At 41.5% G+C, this 19,646-nt stretch overlaps 1 protein-coding gene across 4 annotated transcripts in view; it reads right to left on the bottom strand.

The window, feature by feature from the left end:
* Positions 1-19,646, bottom strand: part of pam (peptidylglycine alpha-amidating monooxygenase) — a 140,735-nt gene that overhangs the window by 119,175 nt on the left and 1,914 nt on the right. For 2 of the 4 annotated variants that reach the window (XM_064943540.1, XM_064943537.1), the window contains exons 2-5: positions 16,880-16,928; positions 5,383-6,113; positions 4,527-4,650; positions 152-209 (exon numbers count right to left, since the gene is read on the bottom strand). In XM_064943540.1, the coding sequence (XP_064799612.1) occupies positions 152-209; positions 4,527-4,650; positions 5,383-5,477 (277 nt within the window). In that variant the 5' untranslated portion in view covers positions 5,478-6,113; positions 16,880-16,928. Of the gene's footprint in view, positions 1-151; positions 210-1,134; positions 1,344-4,526; positions 4,651-5,382; positions 6,114-16,791; positions 16,929-19,646 lie in introns of those variants that run through there. The other 2 variants (XM_064943538.1, XM_064943539.1) reach the window with 2 other exon arrangements.

Raw genomic sequence — 19,646 nt, 5'->3', positions numbered from 1 at the left:
TATATATATATATATATATATTATTATTATTATTTATTTATTTTATTTTTTTACTACATTTCATTCGTTTTTGACATTTAACAAATCACTTACATTGGACCAAGTCTGTGTAACCAGATTCCTTTAAGATTTGGGTAAAAAAAACACTCACCGATATAGGCATCCCTGGTTGTCGGTACTGGAACGGCCACACACAAATAGGTGTCAGACTGAAACGACACAGGACACAGTGTGAGAACAAATGCTTCGCTTCGTTACAGAGCAAAAAAAGATCCATAAAGTTTTGGTTAAAAAAAACATGTTAAATCATTTTAAAATAAAGTGTTTAAAATAAATAGTGTTAAAAATATGTTGAAATATAAAGTCTTACAAATAAATAAAATTGTACATGTATTATTCTGCTTGTTTATAAGCCATCAATAACAACCAATATTGTTTGTATTGTGCTCCCGAGTGGCGTAGCAGTCTAAGGCACTGCGTCTCAGTGCTAGAGGCGTCACTACAGACCCTGGTTCGATTCCAGGCTGTATCACAACCAGCCCGTGATTGGGAGTCCAATAGGGCGGTGCACAATTGGTCCAGAGTCATCCGGGTTAGCGTTTGGCCTGGGTTAGGCCATCATTGTAAATAAGAATATGTTCTTAACTGACTTGCCTAGTTAAATAAAGGTTAATATATATAAATAGTGTTAAAAATGTTGAAATATAAAGTCTTACAAATAAATAAAATTGTACATGTATTATACTGCTTGTTTATAAGCCATCAATAACAACCAATATTGTTTGTATCGTGCTCCCGAGATAGATATACACACACACACACACACACACACACACACACACATACATCTGCCGATACACGTTTCACCATGACAGATTCTCTTAAATTCAAAGAGAGTCCTCAGATTAGGCGGATTATCGAGTACAGATACTGAAGCAAAAGTTAAGTCCTCGCTCGCTTGAAGTCGGGCAGTTTAATATACGAGTGAACATGACTCTTAAATCACCCTGGCGCCGACCTTGCGTTAACACGGGGAGAAGTATATTTCCTGCGGGGAGTGAAGAGAATAGCACTTCATCAAGACAAAAGACATGACACAGAGCTCTGTGTCCAACCCTGGAGCATCTCTCTCACTCTCTCTCTCTCTCTCTCTCTCCTGAAGAGTGACGTCTTCATCTGCGGCCGAGTTAAAAACACGTCTATAACTCTCCTCTCATTTGTATCATCTTTCTCTTTATTCCTCAGGTCTCCAGCAGCCTAGCCTACATGTACTGTAAACGTTCGTTGTAGTTGCTTAAATAACAACTAGTGGGCGTTGAATGGAGGAGAGAGGAAGAAAATGGCAGCTGTAGTTCCCTGGGAACAGGTCGTTTAAGTGACATATTTGTAATAAACACGACAGGAAGTCATTTCCAGGGAAATGGTGCAATTGCTTAGTTATAGCTGATGGCTTTCGGCTGTCATTTATCATTCTATTGGGCTTCTATTGGGCTTCTATTCTCCTGCTGCAGCAACATGGTCAAATGATTCAATCAATTCCAGGGGACTGAATTCCCTTCTCTCTCTCTCTCTCTCTCTCTCTCTCTCTCTCTCTCGCTGTGATGGCTGTATCTAACTCAGAGTTATTGTAAAAGGTCAGCGTGCGTGTTTCTTTCTTGGCACAGCTGGCTTTCTTTCAAAATGGTGTCTCATCAGTTGAGAATTCTCCAGACAAATTCTTGCAGAATGACATCTTGGCGCAGTGGTCTACGGCACTGCAACACAGTGCTAGCTGTGCCACTAGAGATTCTGGGTTCGAGTCCAGGCTCTGTCGCAGCCGGCCGCGACCGGGAGACCCATGGGGCGGCGCACAATTGGCCCAGCGTTGTCCGGGTTAAGGGAGGTTTGGCCGGCAGGGATGTTCTTGTCCCATCGTGCACTAGTAATTCCTGTGGCGGGCCGGGCACAGTACACGCTGACACGGTCGCCAGGTGTACGGTGTTTCCTCAAACACGATGGTGTGTCTGGCTTCGGGGTTAAGTGGGCATTGTGTCAAGAAGCAGTGCGGCTTGGTTGGGTTGTGTTTCGGAGGATGTACGGCTCTCGACCTTCAACCTCTCCCGTACGGGAGTTGCAGCGATGAGACAAGACTGTAAATACCACGAAAAAGGGCCAACTTTTTGTGGGCCTATTAGAACAAAATACAACCGATGTTCGATGACCAGATTCATGATTAAAAAAAACATAGCCAAATATTTCAATTTGATTACTGGTTGATCTCAAATTCCCATTTCACACTAATGAGCCAAGCTGGTCTGGTTACACATCCACCATAGTTGCTGCAATAAGAGAAAGAAACCATCTGAACCAACACTGTACAGCCCAGATCCACACAACACAAAAGGGTACAGATAAAATGTTGACAAAAGAAGCTTCGGAGAAAGTGAATAAACACTGGCTCAATGCTATCTGATGAAAGGAAAGGGGGGATACCTAGTCAGATGTACAACTGAATGTATTCAACTGAAATGTGTCTTCAGCATTTAACCCAACCCCTCTAAATCAGAGAGGTGTTGGGTGCTGCCTTAATCGACATCCACGTCTTTGGCGCCTCTGGGAACAGTGGGTTAACTGCCTTGCTCAGGGGCAGAACCACAGATTTTTACCTTGCCAGCGCTGAGATTCGATCCAGCAACCTTTTGGTTACTGGCCCAATGTTCTAACCACTGCCGAAGAACCAGTGAACTGGCTCAAACTGTCTCAATGCTATCTGATGAACAGCCAGTGAACGGTCTCAATGCTATCTGATGAACAGCCAGTGAATGGTCTCAATGCTATCTAATGAACAGCCAGTGAACTGTCTCAATGCTATCTGATGAACAGCCAGTGAATGGTCTCAATGCTATCTAATGAACAGCCAGTGAACTGTCTCAATGCTATCTGATGAACAGCCAGTGAACTGGCTCAATGCTATCTGATGAACAGCCAGTGAACTGGCTCAATGCTATCTGATGAACAGCCAGTGAACTGTCTCAATGCTATCTGATGAACAGCCAGTGAACTGGCTCAATGCTATCTGATGAACAGCCAGTGAACTGGCTCAATGCTATCTGATGAACAGCCAGATAACTGGCTCAATGCTATCTGATGAACAGCCAGATAACTGGCTCAACGCTATCTGATGGGCCAGAGAAAGGGCACCTCCCTATAGATCGAGGGGTAGGCAAAATACAACACGCGGGTCGGATCTGGCCTGCGAACCCATTCAAACCGGGCCCCGGGAGGTTTCCCCAAAAAATGAAACAGTCTATTATTTATTTATTTAGGGGAAAAACAACACTCCAGTCACTCTTGAACATGTAAAACAAGATAAAAAAATATCAAAAATTACAATGGGACTTTTTCTGGCACGCAAGTTGATTTTCACAAACGCATAGGTCCCAAAAAAATCCGTGCGGCCTTCCACTGAATTTCAAAATCACAACGTGGCCCTTGAGCCAAAAGGTTTGCCAACCCCTGCAATAGATCAATAGCACAACAGTACAAGCTGACCACTAAGTTAAGAGAGTTTAAGGTTTGTCTTCTCTGAGATGTTCTACAAGCCAGTAATCCCCCTTCAGCATTCACAGTTATCAGCCAACACTTGCCATGGATGAATCATTGGCAGATGACTCACACAGACCTGCACTGAGAATAATAATAGCTCACCCTCCCCTCTTCCCTCAACTCTCACATACACAACCAAAACAGTCCCAAGAAGACGCAAAGCCCGGAGCCCGATGACAAGAGTTCTGCCATCGTGTAAAAACTGAACCCTTAATGTTTCTCACTAGCCTAAACACAGGCTTGGCTTTTAGAGAAAAGAGGGAGAGAGAGGGGAGAGAGGAGAGAGAAAATAGTGATAAACCAGAGATCTTCCCCTCTGTGGTTTTCAATGCACATTGCAGCAGCAGGGAAAAGACCGGAGGCTGAGGAGCCAATTAGCTCTTGTCTGCAACAGAGAGTCAACTTTAATGACTGCATTACTGTAGGATCAATACGGGCCAAACAAACACGGCAGGAGGACTGGCCCCTGACGCAACCCCATGAGGAAATCATGTACAGCCACACGCTGAGAGAGAAAAACATTGTACGCCCATCATCAACATACCTTCCTGATATGAACCAAGCAAAGCGGCGAGTTTTTCTGCACTTAGGAAGGAGATGTCTGTCAAGTCAATGAATATTAATATATTAGTCATTGTCTAACCTTTACTCGCTGATCAAAGTCTCAATAAAATCTCTTTGACATTAGAGACCTGAAGGCTAGTCAGACTAATGTTGCATCATGGAGAATGATCACTGATTTGACACTCATAAATGGTCGAATAGCCTAACAGGCTATGTAGACTAGTGTAGATAGTGTCCTTTGAAAACATATGTAAATAAAGGTAAAACTGAACCGTCAAACCATTGAGCGGGAAACAACTAGATCTGACAGACACTCTGTGAGTTGGTTTGGGTTTTCCACAGGGTTGTTGTTGACAGTCAGAAACATGGGGACTCACCACCGTGGGGGACACCCCCGGCATGCGGACATCCAGGGAAAAGTTGCCTGATTTGGACAGGACCATGGGTTGTCTCGTCCTGGTAGTGCAGTCGTTGGGCTCCGAAGAGGCACTTTCCTGATACCTGTCCGATGGGGACAACAGTGAGAGAAGAGGTTGTTAGTGGAAAGCGACAAAACAACCTCGGAGAAAACTATTACTAATGAGAGAACCTAACTGCCTGATGAGTTGAGGAACTCCTAATGATGAGATTGGAAGTTTAGAAGATGAGCGTACTTCACACACAAACACCTAAGACTCAAGAGAGAAATGGAGAGAACACCCCCCAGAAAAGTAGGTTAAATGAAGATACAATTGTTTATAGAATTACTTATAGGCATATCTGCAATTGACTGATACTAATCTACCCAGAAGGCTATTTGTGTGGTCACCATGTCTGTTGATGCTGAAGCCAGCTCCTGCGTCATTTGTTTGTTCATCATGTAGCCATACAAACATGGGACAAACACATCCGGCTTCCAGTACCTTGTGCCTACAGCAGGCTAATTGCCATATAATTGTATAATTAACATTTAAAAAGTGCATGAATTCAACATCGATCAAAAAAAGACAAACTTACAAAACATTGATTTAGAAATGCATTAAACTTATCAAATCTATTTATTTCATAAGTACCCTGAGCTATTTCAACTTAACTTAAAGATGTATAATACATATAATACAAAACTCAAAGAACACTCGAGATTTCCAAGCGACATCTGTTCGCACCACTCACATGACCCCACTAAATCTGCCTTTCCCTTTCAATTGCATTTCAAAACCCCTCCAAACAAATCAACACTGTCCGTCCCCTTACCTTTTAAACCTGTGCAGGGGGTTTGTGGCACCGTCCAAGCTATGGCTTTGACAGATGAGCGTCAGCACCACCACGACACAAACAAGGACTCCCATCTCTGACTCTAGCCTCTTGTCAAGCGCTCCCTATTCCTGCTTCTAGCCTGCCGGGTTAACTGTAGAAGACTGGGCGCTGAGCAGAGCGTCACAGTGCTGTGTCTGGGATCAGCTGTGGAGCCTCACTGACGCTGAGCGAGAGAGAGGAAGTAACCAAACAAACAGTAGCAGGTCCTGTATCAGGGTTAAGACAGATGGAAGAGCCAGATGGAAGGGTGTTCCTGTTGGCAGTTCACACGCTGGGGACTGAAGGAGTAGGAGGAGGTTGTGGCTGTGGTTGTGCACACCGCTCCTCTTCTCCAGGCTCCAGGCCACTAGGGCTAGGCGTTCCTTTGTATTTTCTCTGCCTTTCCGAGTGAACTGAGCACACAGAGGCGGGACTACCCTCTAGCGCTCCCTCCCCCTTCCTCTCTACTCCTCTTCTCTTCGGAATTCTCGTCTGGCACAAGTGGCTGTAACGCGGCACCTTTCCACTCTCCTCTTAGCACCCAAGTTATCCAGTGAGAGAAGAGGCGAGTAAATGTGAAGAGTGGCTGGTGTTCAGAGGTGACAGAGAGATGAGATGAAAGGAAGAGTAGATCAGAGTAGATGGAGAGAAGAGGCGAGGAGGGCGCAGCGTCGGTCTCCAGTCACAACCTGTAAAAATAGAAGCAGACGTGCTCAACAAGAGGGAGGGTGACTAGATGACTAACGTGCCACTGACTGTGCCTGTCTGCCTGCTAGCGCAAACCGCTACCCCCCCACCCCGCAAGCTAATGCTCCAGCGGGTTCTTTAATATACTACCATTATCATAAGAGGCAACACAGAAATGCTAGTTGTTAGTACCCATCCCTTCAGATGATTGAGCAGCTAAGGTGGTTTGAGTTGGGGGGAGGGGGGGGTAACGCTTGGTTGGGAATCACATGCTATCTGTCCTTGCCTTTAAAATTTCATTAAATATAGATGACAGTGTACACACTCTTCAGTGCTGTTACTGTGCTGAATCCGCGGACGGTAGCAGCTTCTATTTACTCTATTCTGTGGGCTTGTCCGGGATGTGAAAGCGGAGGGATAGAGGGGAGAGAAGGAGAAGCCGCAGTAATCCAATCAGATTTCCCCGGGGGATTCACACCCTTATTAAGGAGATCCAGTTGGTCACCAGCAGAAGCAGACAGCTAGTATATACCATACCATACTATACAATACCATTCTATACCTTACTATACCGTGCTATACACGACCGTGCTATACTATACCTTGTTATACCATAATATATTATAACTGTCCATACTATACCTGTCTATACTATACTTACTATATCTTACCTTACTGTAATATACCTTACCTTACTGTACCTGCCTACACTATACCCATCTATACCTCATTGTACTACACCTTACCATATTATACTATATCTTAATATTCTACATCTTAATATACTATGCCTTACTATATTATACCTTACCTTACTATACCATACCTGTCTATATCATACCTTACTAAATTATACTAAACCTTACTATATTATACTTAACGTTACTATATTTGAATATACTATACCTGTCTATATCATACCTTACCATATTATACTATACCGTAATATACTATAACCTTACTATGTCATACTAAGCATTAATGACTTAAATGTAAATGTAAATGTACTATATTAAACTATACAATACTCGTCTATACTATGCCTGTCTATACTAAAGCCCGTCTATACTAAACTATATTTTACGAAACCTTACTATATTGCACTATATATTAATATACTATATCTTACTATACTATGCCTTACTATACTTGTCTATACTATACCTTACTATATTATACTAAAACTTACTATATCTTAATATAATATACCTGTCTATATTATACCTTAATATACCTAATTATAGTGTATATTTTTATGCCTTACTATATTATACTAAACCTTACTATACTACATCTTAATATACTATACCTTACTATATTATACTATAACTTACTATTCCTTACCTTACTGTACTATACCTTACTAGTAAAAAACAGTAGCAAGGCTATATACAGACACCTGTTAGTCAGGCTTAATGAGGTAGTATGTACATGTAGATATGGTTAAAGTGACTATGATGGTATATGATGAACAGAGAGTAGCAGCAGCGTAAAAGAGGGGTTGGGGGGTACACAATGCAAATAGTCTGGGTAACCGTGTGGTTACCTGTTCAGGAGTCTTATGGCTTGGGGGTAAAAACTGTTGAGAAGCCTTTTTGTCCTAGACTGGCACTCCGGTACCGCTTGCCATGCGGTAGTAGAGAGAACAGTCTATGACTGGGAGGCTGGGGTCTTTGACAATTTTTAGGGCCTTCCTCTGACACCGCCTGGTGTAGAGGTCCTGGATGGCAGGCAGCTTTGCCCCAGTGATGTACTGGGCCGTACGCACTACCCTCTGAAGTGCCTTGCGGTCGGAGGCCGAGCAATTGCCGTACCAGGCAGTGATGCAACCGGTCAGGATGCTCTCGATGTTGCAGCTGTAGAACCTTTTGAGAATCTCAGGACCCATGCCAAATCTTTTCAGTTTCCTGAAGGGGAATAGGCTTTGCCGTGCCTTCTTCATGACTGCCTTGGTGCGTTTGGACTACACTACAGCCCCGTCGATGAGAATGGGGACGTGCTCGGTGCTCCTTTTCCTGTAGTCCACAATCATCTCCTTAGTCTTGGTTACGTTGAGGGATAGGTTGTTATTCCAGGTCTCTGACCTCCTCCCTATAGGCTGTCTCGTCGCTGTCGGTGACCAGGCTACCACTGTTGTGTGGTCAGCAAACTTAATGATGGTGTTGGAGTTGTGCCTGGCCATGCAGTCGTGGGTGAACAGGGAGCACAGGAGGGGACTGAGCACACACCCCTGGGGAGCTCCAGTGTTGAGGATCAGCGTGGCAGATGTTGCTACCTACCCTCACCACCTGGGGGCGGCCTGTCAGGAAGTCCAGGATCCAGATGCAGAGGGAGGTGTTTAGTCCAAGGATCCTTAGCTTGGTGATGATCTTTGAGGGTACTATGGTGTTGAACGCTGAACTGTAGTCAATGAACAGCATTCTCACATAGGTGTTCCTTTTGTCCAGGTGGGAAAGGGAGTGTGGAGTGCAATAGAGATTGCATCATCTGTGGCACTGTTTGGGCGGTATGCAAATTGGAGTGGGTCTCGGGATTCTGGAATAATGGTGTTGATGTGAGCCATTACCAGCCTTTCAAAGCACTTCATGGCTACGGACGTGAGTGCTACGGGTCTGTAGTCATTTAGGCAGGGTGCCTTTTGTGTTCTTGGGCACAGGGACTATGTTGGTCTGCTTGAAACATGTTAGTATTACAGACTCAATCAGGGACATGTTGAAAATGTCAGTGAAGACACCTGCCAGTTGGTCAGCACATGCCCGGGAGCACACGTCCTGGTAATCCATCTGGCCCCACAGCCTTGTGTATGTTGACCTGTTTAAAGGTCTTAATCACGTCGGCTACAGAGAGCGTGATCACACAGTCGTCCGGAACAGCTGATCGTTCGTCCCAGGGCATAGTGGGATTTCTTGTATACCTTACTATATCATATCTTACACCTTACTATACCTTAATATACATTACTATAATATATCTTACTAAACATTACTATATCTTACTCTACTGTATCTTACTATACTACACTGAACACAAATATAAATGCAACAATTACTAAGAATTTATGAATTACAGTTCATATAAAAAAAATGAACTAGGCAAGTCAGTTAAGAACAAATTCTTATTTACAATTACGGCCTACCCCGGCCAAACCCGGACGACGCTGGGCCAATTGTGCACAGCCCTATGGGACTCCCAATCACGGCCGAATGTGATACAGCCTGGATTCGAACCAGGGACCGTAGTGGCACCTCTTGCACTGAGATGCAGTGCCTTAGAGGAGCAGCGGTCAATTGACTGAAATCAGTCAATTGAAATACATCTATTAGGCCCTAATCTATGGATTTTACATGACTGGGAATACAGATATGCATCTGTGGGTCACAGATACCTTAAAAAAACGTAGGGGTGTGGGATCAGAAAACCAGTCAGTATTGTGGCCTGAGGAATGTTATCCCACTCTCCTTCAATGGCTGTGCGAAGTTGCTTGATATTGGTGGGAACTGAAACACGGTGTCATACACGTCTATCCAGAGCATTGCAAACATGCTCAGTGGGTCACACGTCTGGTAAGTATGCAGTCCATGGAAGAACTGGAACAATTTCAGCATTCAGATCCTTGCGACATGGGGCTGTGCATTATCATGCTGCAACATGAGGTGACATCACTAAACTGCTCGCCCAAACGACGCCATTCAAGCTGGCTGCCATCTGCCCAGTACAGTTTAAACTATAGCTTACTATACTATGCTACATCTTACTACATCTTGCTACATCTTACTATACTATACTATATATACTATACTATGCTATAATGTCTGGTGAGTATGCAGTCCATGGAAGAACTGGGACATTTTCAGCTTCCAGGAACTGTGTACAGATCCTTGGGGCCGTGCATTATCATGCTGAAACATGAGGTGATGTCGGTAGATGAATGGCACGACAATGGGCCTCAGGATCTCGTTCCGGTATCTCTGTGCATTCAAATCGCCATGGATAAAATGCAATTGTGTTCATTGTCCGTAGCTTATGCCTGCCCATACCATAACCCCACCGCCACCATGTGGCACTCTGTTCACAACGTTGACATCAGCAAACTGCTCGCCCACAGAATGCCATACAAGCTGTCTGCCATCTGCCCGGTACAGATGAAAGCGGGAATCATCTGTGAAGAGCACACTTCTCCATGTGCCAGTGGCCATCAAAGTCAGTTATGACGCCGAACTATAGTCAGATCAAGACCCTGGGCTGGTGTGGTTACACGTGGTCTGAGTTTGTGAGGCCGGTTGGACGTACTACCAAATTCTCTAAACCGCTGTTGGAGGCGGCTTATGGTTGAGAAATTAACATTAAATTCTCTGGCAACAACTCCGGTGAACATTCCTGCAGACAGCATACCAATTGCACGCTCACACAAAACTTTGTGTAGCACTTGCGGCATTGTGACAAAACTGCACGTTTTAGAGTGGTCTTTTATTGCCCCAGCACAAGGGGAGCAATAAATGTGAATGTGTAATCATTCTGTTTAATCAGCTTCTTGATAATCCATCCACCTGACAGGTGTGGCCTATCTTGGCTAAGGATAAATGCTCACTAACAGGGATGTAAACAAATAAGCTTTTTGTGAGAACATTTCTGGGATATTTTCATTCAGCTCATGAAACATGGGACGAACACTATATTATCTTACTATAACATATCTTACTAAACTATATACACTACCGTTCAAAAAGTTTGGGGTCACTTAGAAATGTCCTTGTTTTTTAAATAAAATCACCTTTTTTGTCCGTTAAAAGAACATCAAATTGATCAGAAACGCGGTGTAGACATTGTTAATGTTGTAAATGACTCTTGTAGCTGGAAACGGCAGATTTTTGATGGAATATCTACATAGGCCCATTATCAGCAACCATCACTTCTGTGTTCCAATGGCACGTTGTGTTTGCTAATCCAAGTTTACCATTTTAAAAGGCTAATTGATCATGAGAAAACCCTTTTGCAATTATGTTAGCACAGCTGAAAACTATTGTTCTGATTAAAGAAACAATAAAACTGTCCTTCTTTAGACTAGTTGAGTATCTGGAGCATCAGTATTTGTGGGTTCAATTACAGGGTCAAAATGGCCATAAACAAAGAACTTTCTTCTGAAACTCGTCAGTCTATTCATGTTCTGAGAAACGAAGACTATTCCATGCGAGAAATTACCAAGAAACTGAAGACCTCCCTTCACAGAACAGCGCAAACTGGCTCTAACCAGAATAGAAAGAGTGAGAGGCCCCGGTGCACAACTGAGCAAGAGGACAAGTGCATTAGTGTGTCTAGTTTGAGAAACAGACGCCTCACAAGTCCTCAACTGGCAGCTTCATTAAATAATACCCGCAAAACACCAGTCTCAACGTGAACCGTGAGGAGGCGACTCCGGGATGCTGGCCTTCTAGGCAGAATTCCTCTGTCCAGTGTCTATGTTCTTTTGCCCATCTTAATATTTTATTTTTATTGGCCAGTCTGAGATATGGCTTTTCGTTGCAACTCTGCCAAGAAAGCCAGCATCCCAGAATCGCCTATTCACTGTTGACGTTATAGCTAGCTAGCGAACATTAGCATGCTGGATAATTAGATAACGTTAGGTGTATGATCTATGTAGTAATATTATTTGAATCAGAAATATATTTGCATTAGTAGTTATAGCCTAATGTTAGCTAGCTAGCTAACATTGAACCTGGTTTGTTAGTTTTAGCTACCTGCAGATTCATACTACAGCTATGTCACTCAGTTTGTATTGGTAGTAGTATGAGTTGGGATTATGCCGGTTCATTGTTTAGTGTTATGAAACAAAAGTCTTCACTTCACCAGATCATTACATGACCAATCAAGTTAGGCAGTGTCTGATTACAGCCACCTATTCTATTTACTGAGCATGTGTACATGTCTAGACAAAAGCATTTCTTTCACATGTCCTATCAATTTAGACAAGTGGGTCTAGGTAAGCGTTATCTAATAATTATAAAATATTTTTATCTGGACACTTTTTGTTGTTGATATAGCTACTATGCAAGTAACCATTTCACTGTACTGTTTACACCTTCTGTATCCTGTGTATGTGACAAATCAACGTAGATTATATTTGATATAGTGAGTGAGACCGTAAAATGAAGAACAACATGACCTGCACCAAAGTCAGATAAGGATATAAGCCAAGGACTAGATAGTGTACTTTTACCTGGAGTTTTTGCTTATTGTAGGCTACTACTTTTACCACTTTTAGTCTTGAAATCTTTGGTCGTTTACTACACTACTCACTCTGTTTAGCACATTGCCGCACATGTGAATCCTTAAAGAAATGGGTGGGGCTGACACGGAACCCAAACCGGCTATGAGCGTGCGCCATCGTGCATACATTTATTTTGTCCCCCTACACCAAACGCGATCAGGACACGCAGGTTAAAATATCAAAACAAACTCTGAAGCAATGACATTTAATTTGGGGACAGGTCAAAAAGCATTAAACATTTATGGCAATTTAGCAAGTTAGCTTGCACTTGCTTGCTAATTTGTCCTATTTAGCTAGCTTGCTGTTGCTAGCTAATTTGTCCTGGGATATAAACATTGTTATTTTAACTGAAATGCACAAGGTCCTCTACTCCGACAATTAATCCACACATAAAAACGGTCAACCAAATCGTTTCTAGTCATCTCTCCTCCTTCCAGGCTTTTTCATCGTTTAACTTATATGGTGATTGGCATCTAAACTTTCATAGTATTACCAGGACAACCGGAAACAGTTAGTCTTTCAATCACACACGTGGGTATAACCAATGAGGAGATGGCACATGGGTACCTGCTTCTATAAACCTCTCGCGCAAACGACACGAGCGGTGTAGTCAGGGTATAAGGCTTAAGAGGGTGTGAACTATGCTGAACGGGTGTAGACAAAGGAGAGCTCTCCAGTAGGTGTACCAAAACATTCGAGGGGCATTTTCTCAAAAGTGGGGTAAAAAGTTCATTAACTTACAAAGCATAATTACTTACCCATACCATTTTCTAGCTCTGAGTCTCTACTTTTATCCAATGTAAAAACCACAATTTCAAATGTTTCTACATAGGATGAACGTCAACATGATCATCATAACACTCCCTGTGTATAGTTCTATATCTTCGCTCAATACTTTATTGAACATTATTACATAAATAATTATGTGCATTGTTTATATGAGATATCTAGAAGAAGTGAATGTAATTTAGTGGAGTTCTTAATCAATAGTATTGACTGAGTTGAATGGACACAGCAGTCTACTGTAGCATTTCTGTATTGGTCTCATTACTTACAATGGAATATACAGCGCCTTCAGAAAGTATTCACACCCCTTGACTTTTTCCACATTACAGTTTACAGCCTGAATGTCTAAGCCTGATAACAACCTGAATGACTACTGTCTAAGCCTGTGCACCAGCCTAGGGTGAAAAACTGGGTCAAATGAACATGGCACTGGCCATATTCTACAGGAACACCAGAGTCGCTCTGATACAATACATCAAGCCCGCTGGAGAGGGACAGAACGCACAATCAAGGGGGCTGCTACTGCCTGATCAGAGATGATGAATGAAATAAAAAGAAAGTCATTTAATATATAAAAATTAATATACACAACAACTGAAATATTTTCCTAAAGTAATGTGAATAAATGATGGTTAGCAAGTGATAAGCAATAGGCCTAACAGGCACACAGCTAGCACAATGGAGTTTTAATTAATTGTTTTATTGTGTGTTGTTTAAGGTCGGCACAATTACCGTAGAATAATAGAGTAACCAACAATAATGGACAATAAACTAAAAAGTGTCAATTGTTTTCATAGATTTATTTTAGAAGAAAGGGAGATTCAACTTTATATTCAAGAAGATGATAACAGTATTTCAGTTTTACAAGCAGAACGGGACAGAAGCTTCATTTCCTAAAGTTAAGACAATAAAAGTGTCTATTTGCATGTCAATTAATCATAACCCCAAATTCCATAATCGTCAGAGTCCTAGTGTTGTTATAGCAGTAAATTCTATAATCGTCACAGTCCTAGTGTTGTTATAGCAGTCAATTCTATAATCGTCACAGTCCTAGTGTTGTTATAGCAGTCAATTCTATAATCGTCACAGTCCTAGTGTTGTTTTAGCAGTCAATTCTATAATCGTCACAGTCCTAGTGTTGTTTTAGCAGTCAATTCTATAATCGTCACAGTCCTAGTGTTGTTATAGCAGTCAATTCTATAATCGTCACAGTCCTAGTGTTGTTATAGCAGTCAATTCTATAATCGTCACAGTCCTAGTGTTGTTATAGCAGTCAATTCTATAATCGTCACAGTCCTAGTGTTGTTTTAGCAGTCAATTCTATAATCGTCACAGTCCTACTGTTGTTTTAGCAGTCAAATCTATAATCCTCACAGTCCTAGTGTTGTTTTAGCAGTCAATTCTATAATCGTCACAGTCCTAGTGTTGTTTTAGCAGTAAATTCTATAATCGTCAGAGTCCTAGTGTTGTTTTAGCAGTAAATTCTATAATCGTAGTGAGTCTAGTGTTGTTTTTTTAGCAGTAAATTCTATAATCGTCAGAGTCCTAGTGTTGTTTTAGCAGTAAATTCTATAATCGTCAGAGTCCTAGTGTTGTTTTAGCAGTAAATTCTATAATCGTCAGAGTCCTAGTGTTGTTTTAGCAGTAAATTCTATAATCGTCAGAGTCCTAGTGTTGTTATAGCAGTCAACTCTATAATCGTCACAGTCCTAGTGTTGTTTGAGCAGTCAATTCCATAATCGTCAGTCCTAGTGTTGTTTTAGCAGTCAATTCTATAATCGTCACAGTCCTAGTGTTGTTATAGCAGTCAATTCTATAATCGTCACAGTCCTAGTGTTGTTATAGCAGTCAATTCTATAATCGTCACAGTCCTAGTGTTGTTATAGCAGTCAATTCTATAATCGTCACAGTCCTAGTGTTGTTATAGCAGTCAATTCTATAATCGTCACAGTCCTAGTGTTGTTATAGCAGTCAATTCTATAATCGTCACAGTCCTAGTGTTGTTATAGCAGTCAATTCTATAATCGTCACAGTCCTAGTGTTGTTTTAGCAGTCAATTCTATAATCGTCACAGTCCTAGTGTTGTTATAGCAGTCAATTATATAATCGTCACAGTCCTAGTGTTGTTATAGCAGTCAATTCCATAATGTATTTATTGTAAAAAAATATATATAATAAAACCGTGACTATATAAACCTAACCAACCTCAAAAAACACTAATCACTACACATTCGTCAAGGTGTTGGAATGAACGACGGCTCTGCTCTTCCTCCTTTGCAGTCTGGGCCGGCAGACTGAAATACACAGCGGCCACAGATGGCTTTGGAGAAAGGTGTGAAAGTCTGACTGAGGACATGGCTGAGTAGAAAGACCAGCACAAAAACGGGAATGCAAAAGGATATCGGAGTATAGAATTGCAGAATATTTAGGTCTTTCCTAAAAAAAAATCCGGCTAACAAGTCTGTAAATTCGATGCGAGACAGAATTGGCTGACGTGTAAAGTGTTAGTCAGTAGCTTAAATACAAAAACTGTTAGATTAAATCTCATTCATTGGTATCATTTCATTAATAATAATAATTTGTGCTTTCTGCCATAAGTACATTTTTAAACAAAACCTGTTCGGTCTTTGGACACATCGTCACATCTTGGGAATAACCTGGATACCAAGTAAACAATAGCAGGATCAATTTGATTAGGCAACATTTTGCCAACAGCAGGCTGTCTTTGTTATTGCAGTAGGCCTAAGTAAACAAGGCAACAACCAAGCAATCTCTCATAATATCTCCTCAATATGAAATGGAGTGCAGAGCATCTATGAGTCATAGCCAGACATGACTTGCTATAAACAGTCATTTACCGATGGCGAAACAGGAAAAGTATAGATTAACTCAGGCTTTTTTTCCCTTCACATTAACTAGCCTAAACAAATCCTATTTAATGGTGGACCTAGGTTAAATACATGTATTAGGTCTACAGTCGCCTATCCTTTGTAAGCTCTGTCGCAAGTAACCTAGTATAAAAGGGGTTTTCCACCGGCACAACTGTTATGAAAAAAGGAATGAAAACATTTATAGCTGATCATCATTTTCCTCACACTTTCAAATGAATAGGCTATTTCCAAAAGCATTCTTCTAATTAAAAAAACATTTTCCCCATCATTTCAACGTCACATCAGGACAATGGAAAAACCCACAGAGCCATTCAGGGAGGGAATCGCAACATCATTTCCTATTGATCCACTCTCTCTCGCTCTCTCCCGCCTTTCTCCATCTCACTCATAGACCCCTGGAAACTGCAAACATCAATCAGCCACTCCACTGAGTCTGCCCGGGCCACTACGTTGAATGGACTTACTAGTGCTCCACAAACCAGCGTAAATAACAAATGTGCACAATCAATGCACCTGCTGCCTGAGTAACTTGAAACTTCCCGGTCCCTCGCCAATGTCAGTCACATTTGGGCTAACCTAACAATATGAAACACAACATGCATTTTTTTCTACTAAGTTTGCCTGTCTGGTTGGACTAGAAGTAGGCCTATCCCCCCTGGTTCAATGTCACATTCCAGTAGCTCGAAACAGCAACAAAGAGTTTGGCTCTATGACAAAAAGCTATCAACGAAGTCTTACTGTGTCGAGAAGCATTTGGAGTTCTCCTAGCGTGCCGCTAACCCTCAGGGATGTATCCTTGCTCCAGTTATAGGGCTAAGCTGCTTACCTGGTTGTCACTTTGGCTTGAGGAGTCGCTGTAGGATGGTTACAAAGGCCTGAAAGAGAGAGAGAGAGAGAGAGAGAGAGAGAGAGAAACACAGAGAGTTCTGATTTTCAATTGCCTAGTGTGATTCACCAGTGGGAGAGCGAGTCAGAGCAAGAGAGATTGAGACGGAGGGGGTGAGAGTCAAAGGAGGAGAGAGACTGGGAGGGGGATGCTCAGAATTACCTCAGCATGCTCACTGACATCATCGCTCAAAGACTGGCTACAGAGGAAACTATGGTAACCGTTTCCATGCGCTTACACAGTCAAGCCCTTTTAATTGTCAGAGCAACCATGGAGCTTGAGCAACCAGAGCCATGCCTTGACTTCCTAGATATACCCTATAACAAGATCTGTACTGTAGGCATTAGGCAATAATACAGGCTAGATGGTTTTGGAAGAGGTGGAAATTATTAACGGTTTATAGCCTAGAATTGGTTTTCACATCACGCTCAAATGGGTTCTTCATAATGTCAGTGTCAACTTTCTCTTTTAATTAAAATGGTCAAATCCTAATATGATAGCAGATTCACGACAGAGAGAGATAGAGGGCAGCAGGGCGATTAACATTATAATGAATCCTCACGAAAGCTCAGTCTAATTTGAAATGGAGGCGTCCATTGTGGCAAATCTCTGTTGGATTGGCTATTCAATTCATTTCCTTATAGTGGCACTGGTGTGGGTTGAGGAATTGTGAAGCTTTTGCAGAAAATACTATATTGACTAAACCGTCCTGATGAATATAATGGATAAATGCACATAATGAAGATTATGTTAATAAACATTTTTGTTCAGCTGTTCAATGTTGGTGAAAAGGCCAACATACAACATACAATAACAATTACAAATACAATCATTAAATTTTTTATTTAACGAGGTAAGACAGTAGAAGCCATGGTTCCCATTAAAGACAACATAACAAGTAGTCTATTTCACTCAAATGTCCAAAACAATCAATCACGCAGATGGTCTAGCGACACTGTATATTATTATTCTACCACAGATATAGATATTTAGATTTCAAATCTGCTGAGCTGTATAGCAACCATTCAGAGACACTAATTCCATCCTTCATTTGATTAGCAAGAAAAATATTATTCTAAGGAGAAATGTATTTGTCAATAATATAAACAATTATCCAAGCCACACACATTAAAAACAGGACATATCAACCTCTACAGAAAATTGGATAACACTTTATACATAAGTTCTTATACCTGTGTAGTAACTTTGTATATTGGTAGCAAGTTGTTTTTTGATACATTTTAGTAGTAGAAACCTAATTGCATTTTTTAATAGCATAGTAATGGTGTTGCGCGGTTTTTGCACAACATTAATAACGACAGTTCTTTATCCTTGTGTAGTAATGAAAACTACAACTCCATTTTTTATGCAATTAGACAACAAAGCAATTACTAAAACACTATATTAATGTTCAGTCCATAGTCTAAATGTTCAGTCCATAGCCTAATGTTCATGCCCCTGCTCTTTTTGTCTTAAAGCGACAACAAGCAGTAGAAACCATAAAGAAGCCTCACCAACCCTTTTTGGGTAAAAAGCTGAGGGATGGGGCTGGAGAAATTGAATCACGCTCAAATGTGTAAACAGAGCTATGGATGCAAGGCTTGGCCATACGTGGTATCAACATTATAGTTTTAACCATGTTTTGAGGCTGTTTGATAACATTATCTTTGTTTACAAACACGAGTAAAACAAGCTTATATTTTGGGTTCTGATGGGGTATGACAGTTGAACTAAACTCACAGAGGCACTTGGAAATTATATTCTTCATGAATCAAACGGGTACATATCATTAATTTATAAATCCAAAAGTGGACGTAGCAACTACAAAATGCCCCTTTAAGTTCCAAAAGCTCAGTAAAAACACAGAAGAGGTAACCAAGGGCTATAAAGCTGAAGCATCTGTTTGTCGAAAGAATTGAGGTAATATGTACACTAGCGTTCAAAAGTGTGGGGTCACTTAGAAATGTCCTTGTTTCACATGAAAACATACATGAAATGAGTTGAAAAAATGAATAGGAAATAGTCAAGATGTTGACAAGGTTATAATTAATGATTTTTCATTAAAACAATAATTGTGTCCTTAAAACTTTGCTTTTGCCAAAGAATCCTCCATTGGCAGAAATTATAGCCTTGTAGAACTTTGGCATTTTATTTCAATTTGTTGAGGTATTCTGAAGAGATTTCACCCCATGCTTCCTGCAGCACCTCCCACAAATTGGATTGGCTTGATAGGCACTTCTTACGTACCATACGGTCAAGCTGCTCCCACAACAGCTCAATAGGGTTGAGATGCGGTGACAGTGCTGGCCACTCCATTATAGACAGAATACCAGCTGACTGCTTCTTCCCTAAATAGTTCTTGCATAGTTTGGAGCTGTGCTTTGGGTCATTGTCCTGTTGTAAGCAGGAAATGGGCTCCAATTAAGCGCCGTCCACAGGGTATGGCATGGCGTTGCAAAATGGAGTGATAGCCTTCCTTCTTCAAGATCCCTTTATACCCTGTACAAATATCTCACTTTACCACCACCAAAGCATCCCCAGACCATCACAATGCCTCCACCATTCTTGATAGATGGCGTCAAGCACTCCTCCAGCATCTTTCCATTTGTTTCTGCGTCTCACAAATGTTCTTCTTTGTGATTCGAACACCTCAAACTTAGATTTGTCTGTCCATAACACTTTTTTCCAATCTTCCTCTGTCCAGTGT

This window comes from Oncorhynchus masou, chromosome 28, assembly GCF_036934945.1.
Source record: "Oncorhynchus masou masou isolate Uvic2021 chromosome 28, UVic_Omas_1.1, whole genome shotgun sequence".
Taxonomy (NCBI): Eukaryota; Metazoa; Chordata; class Actinopteri; order Salmoniformes; family Salmonidae; genus Oncorhynchus; species Oncorhynchus masou.
This window is presented reverse-complemented; position numbering and strand designations above follow the sequence as displayed.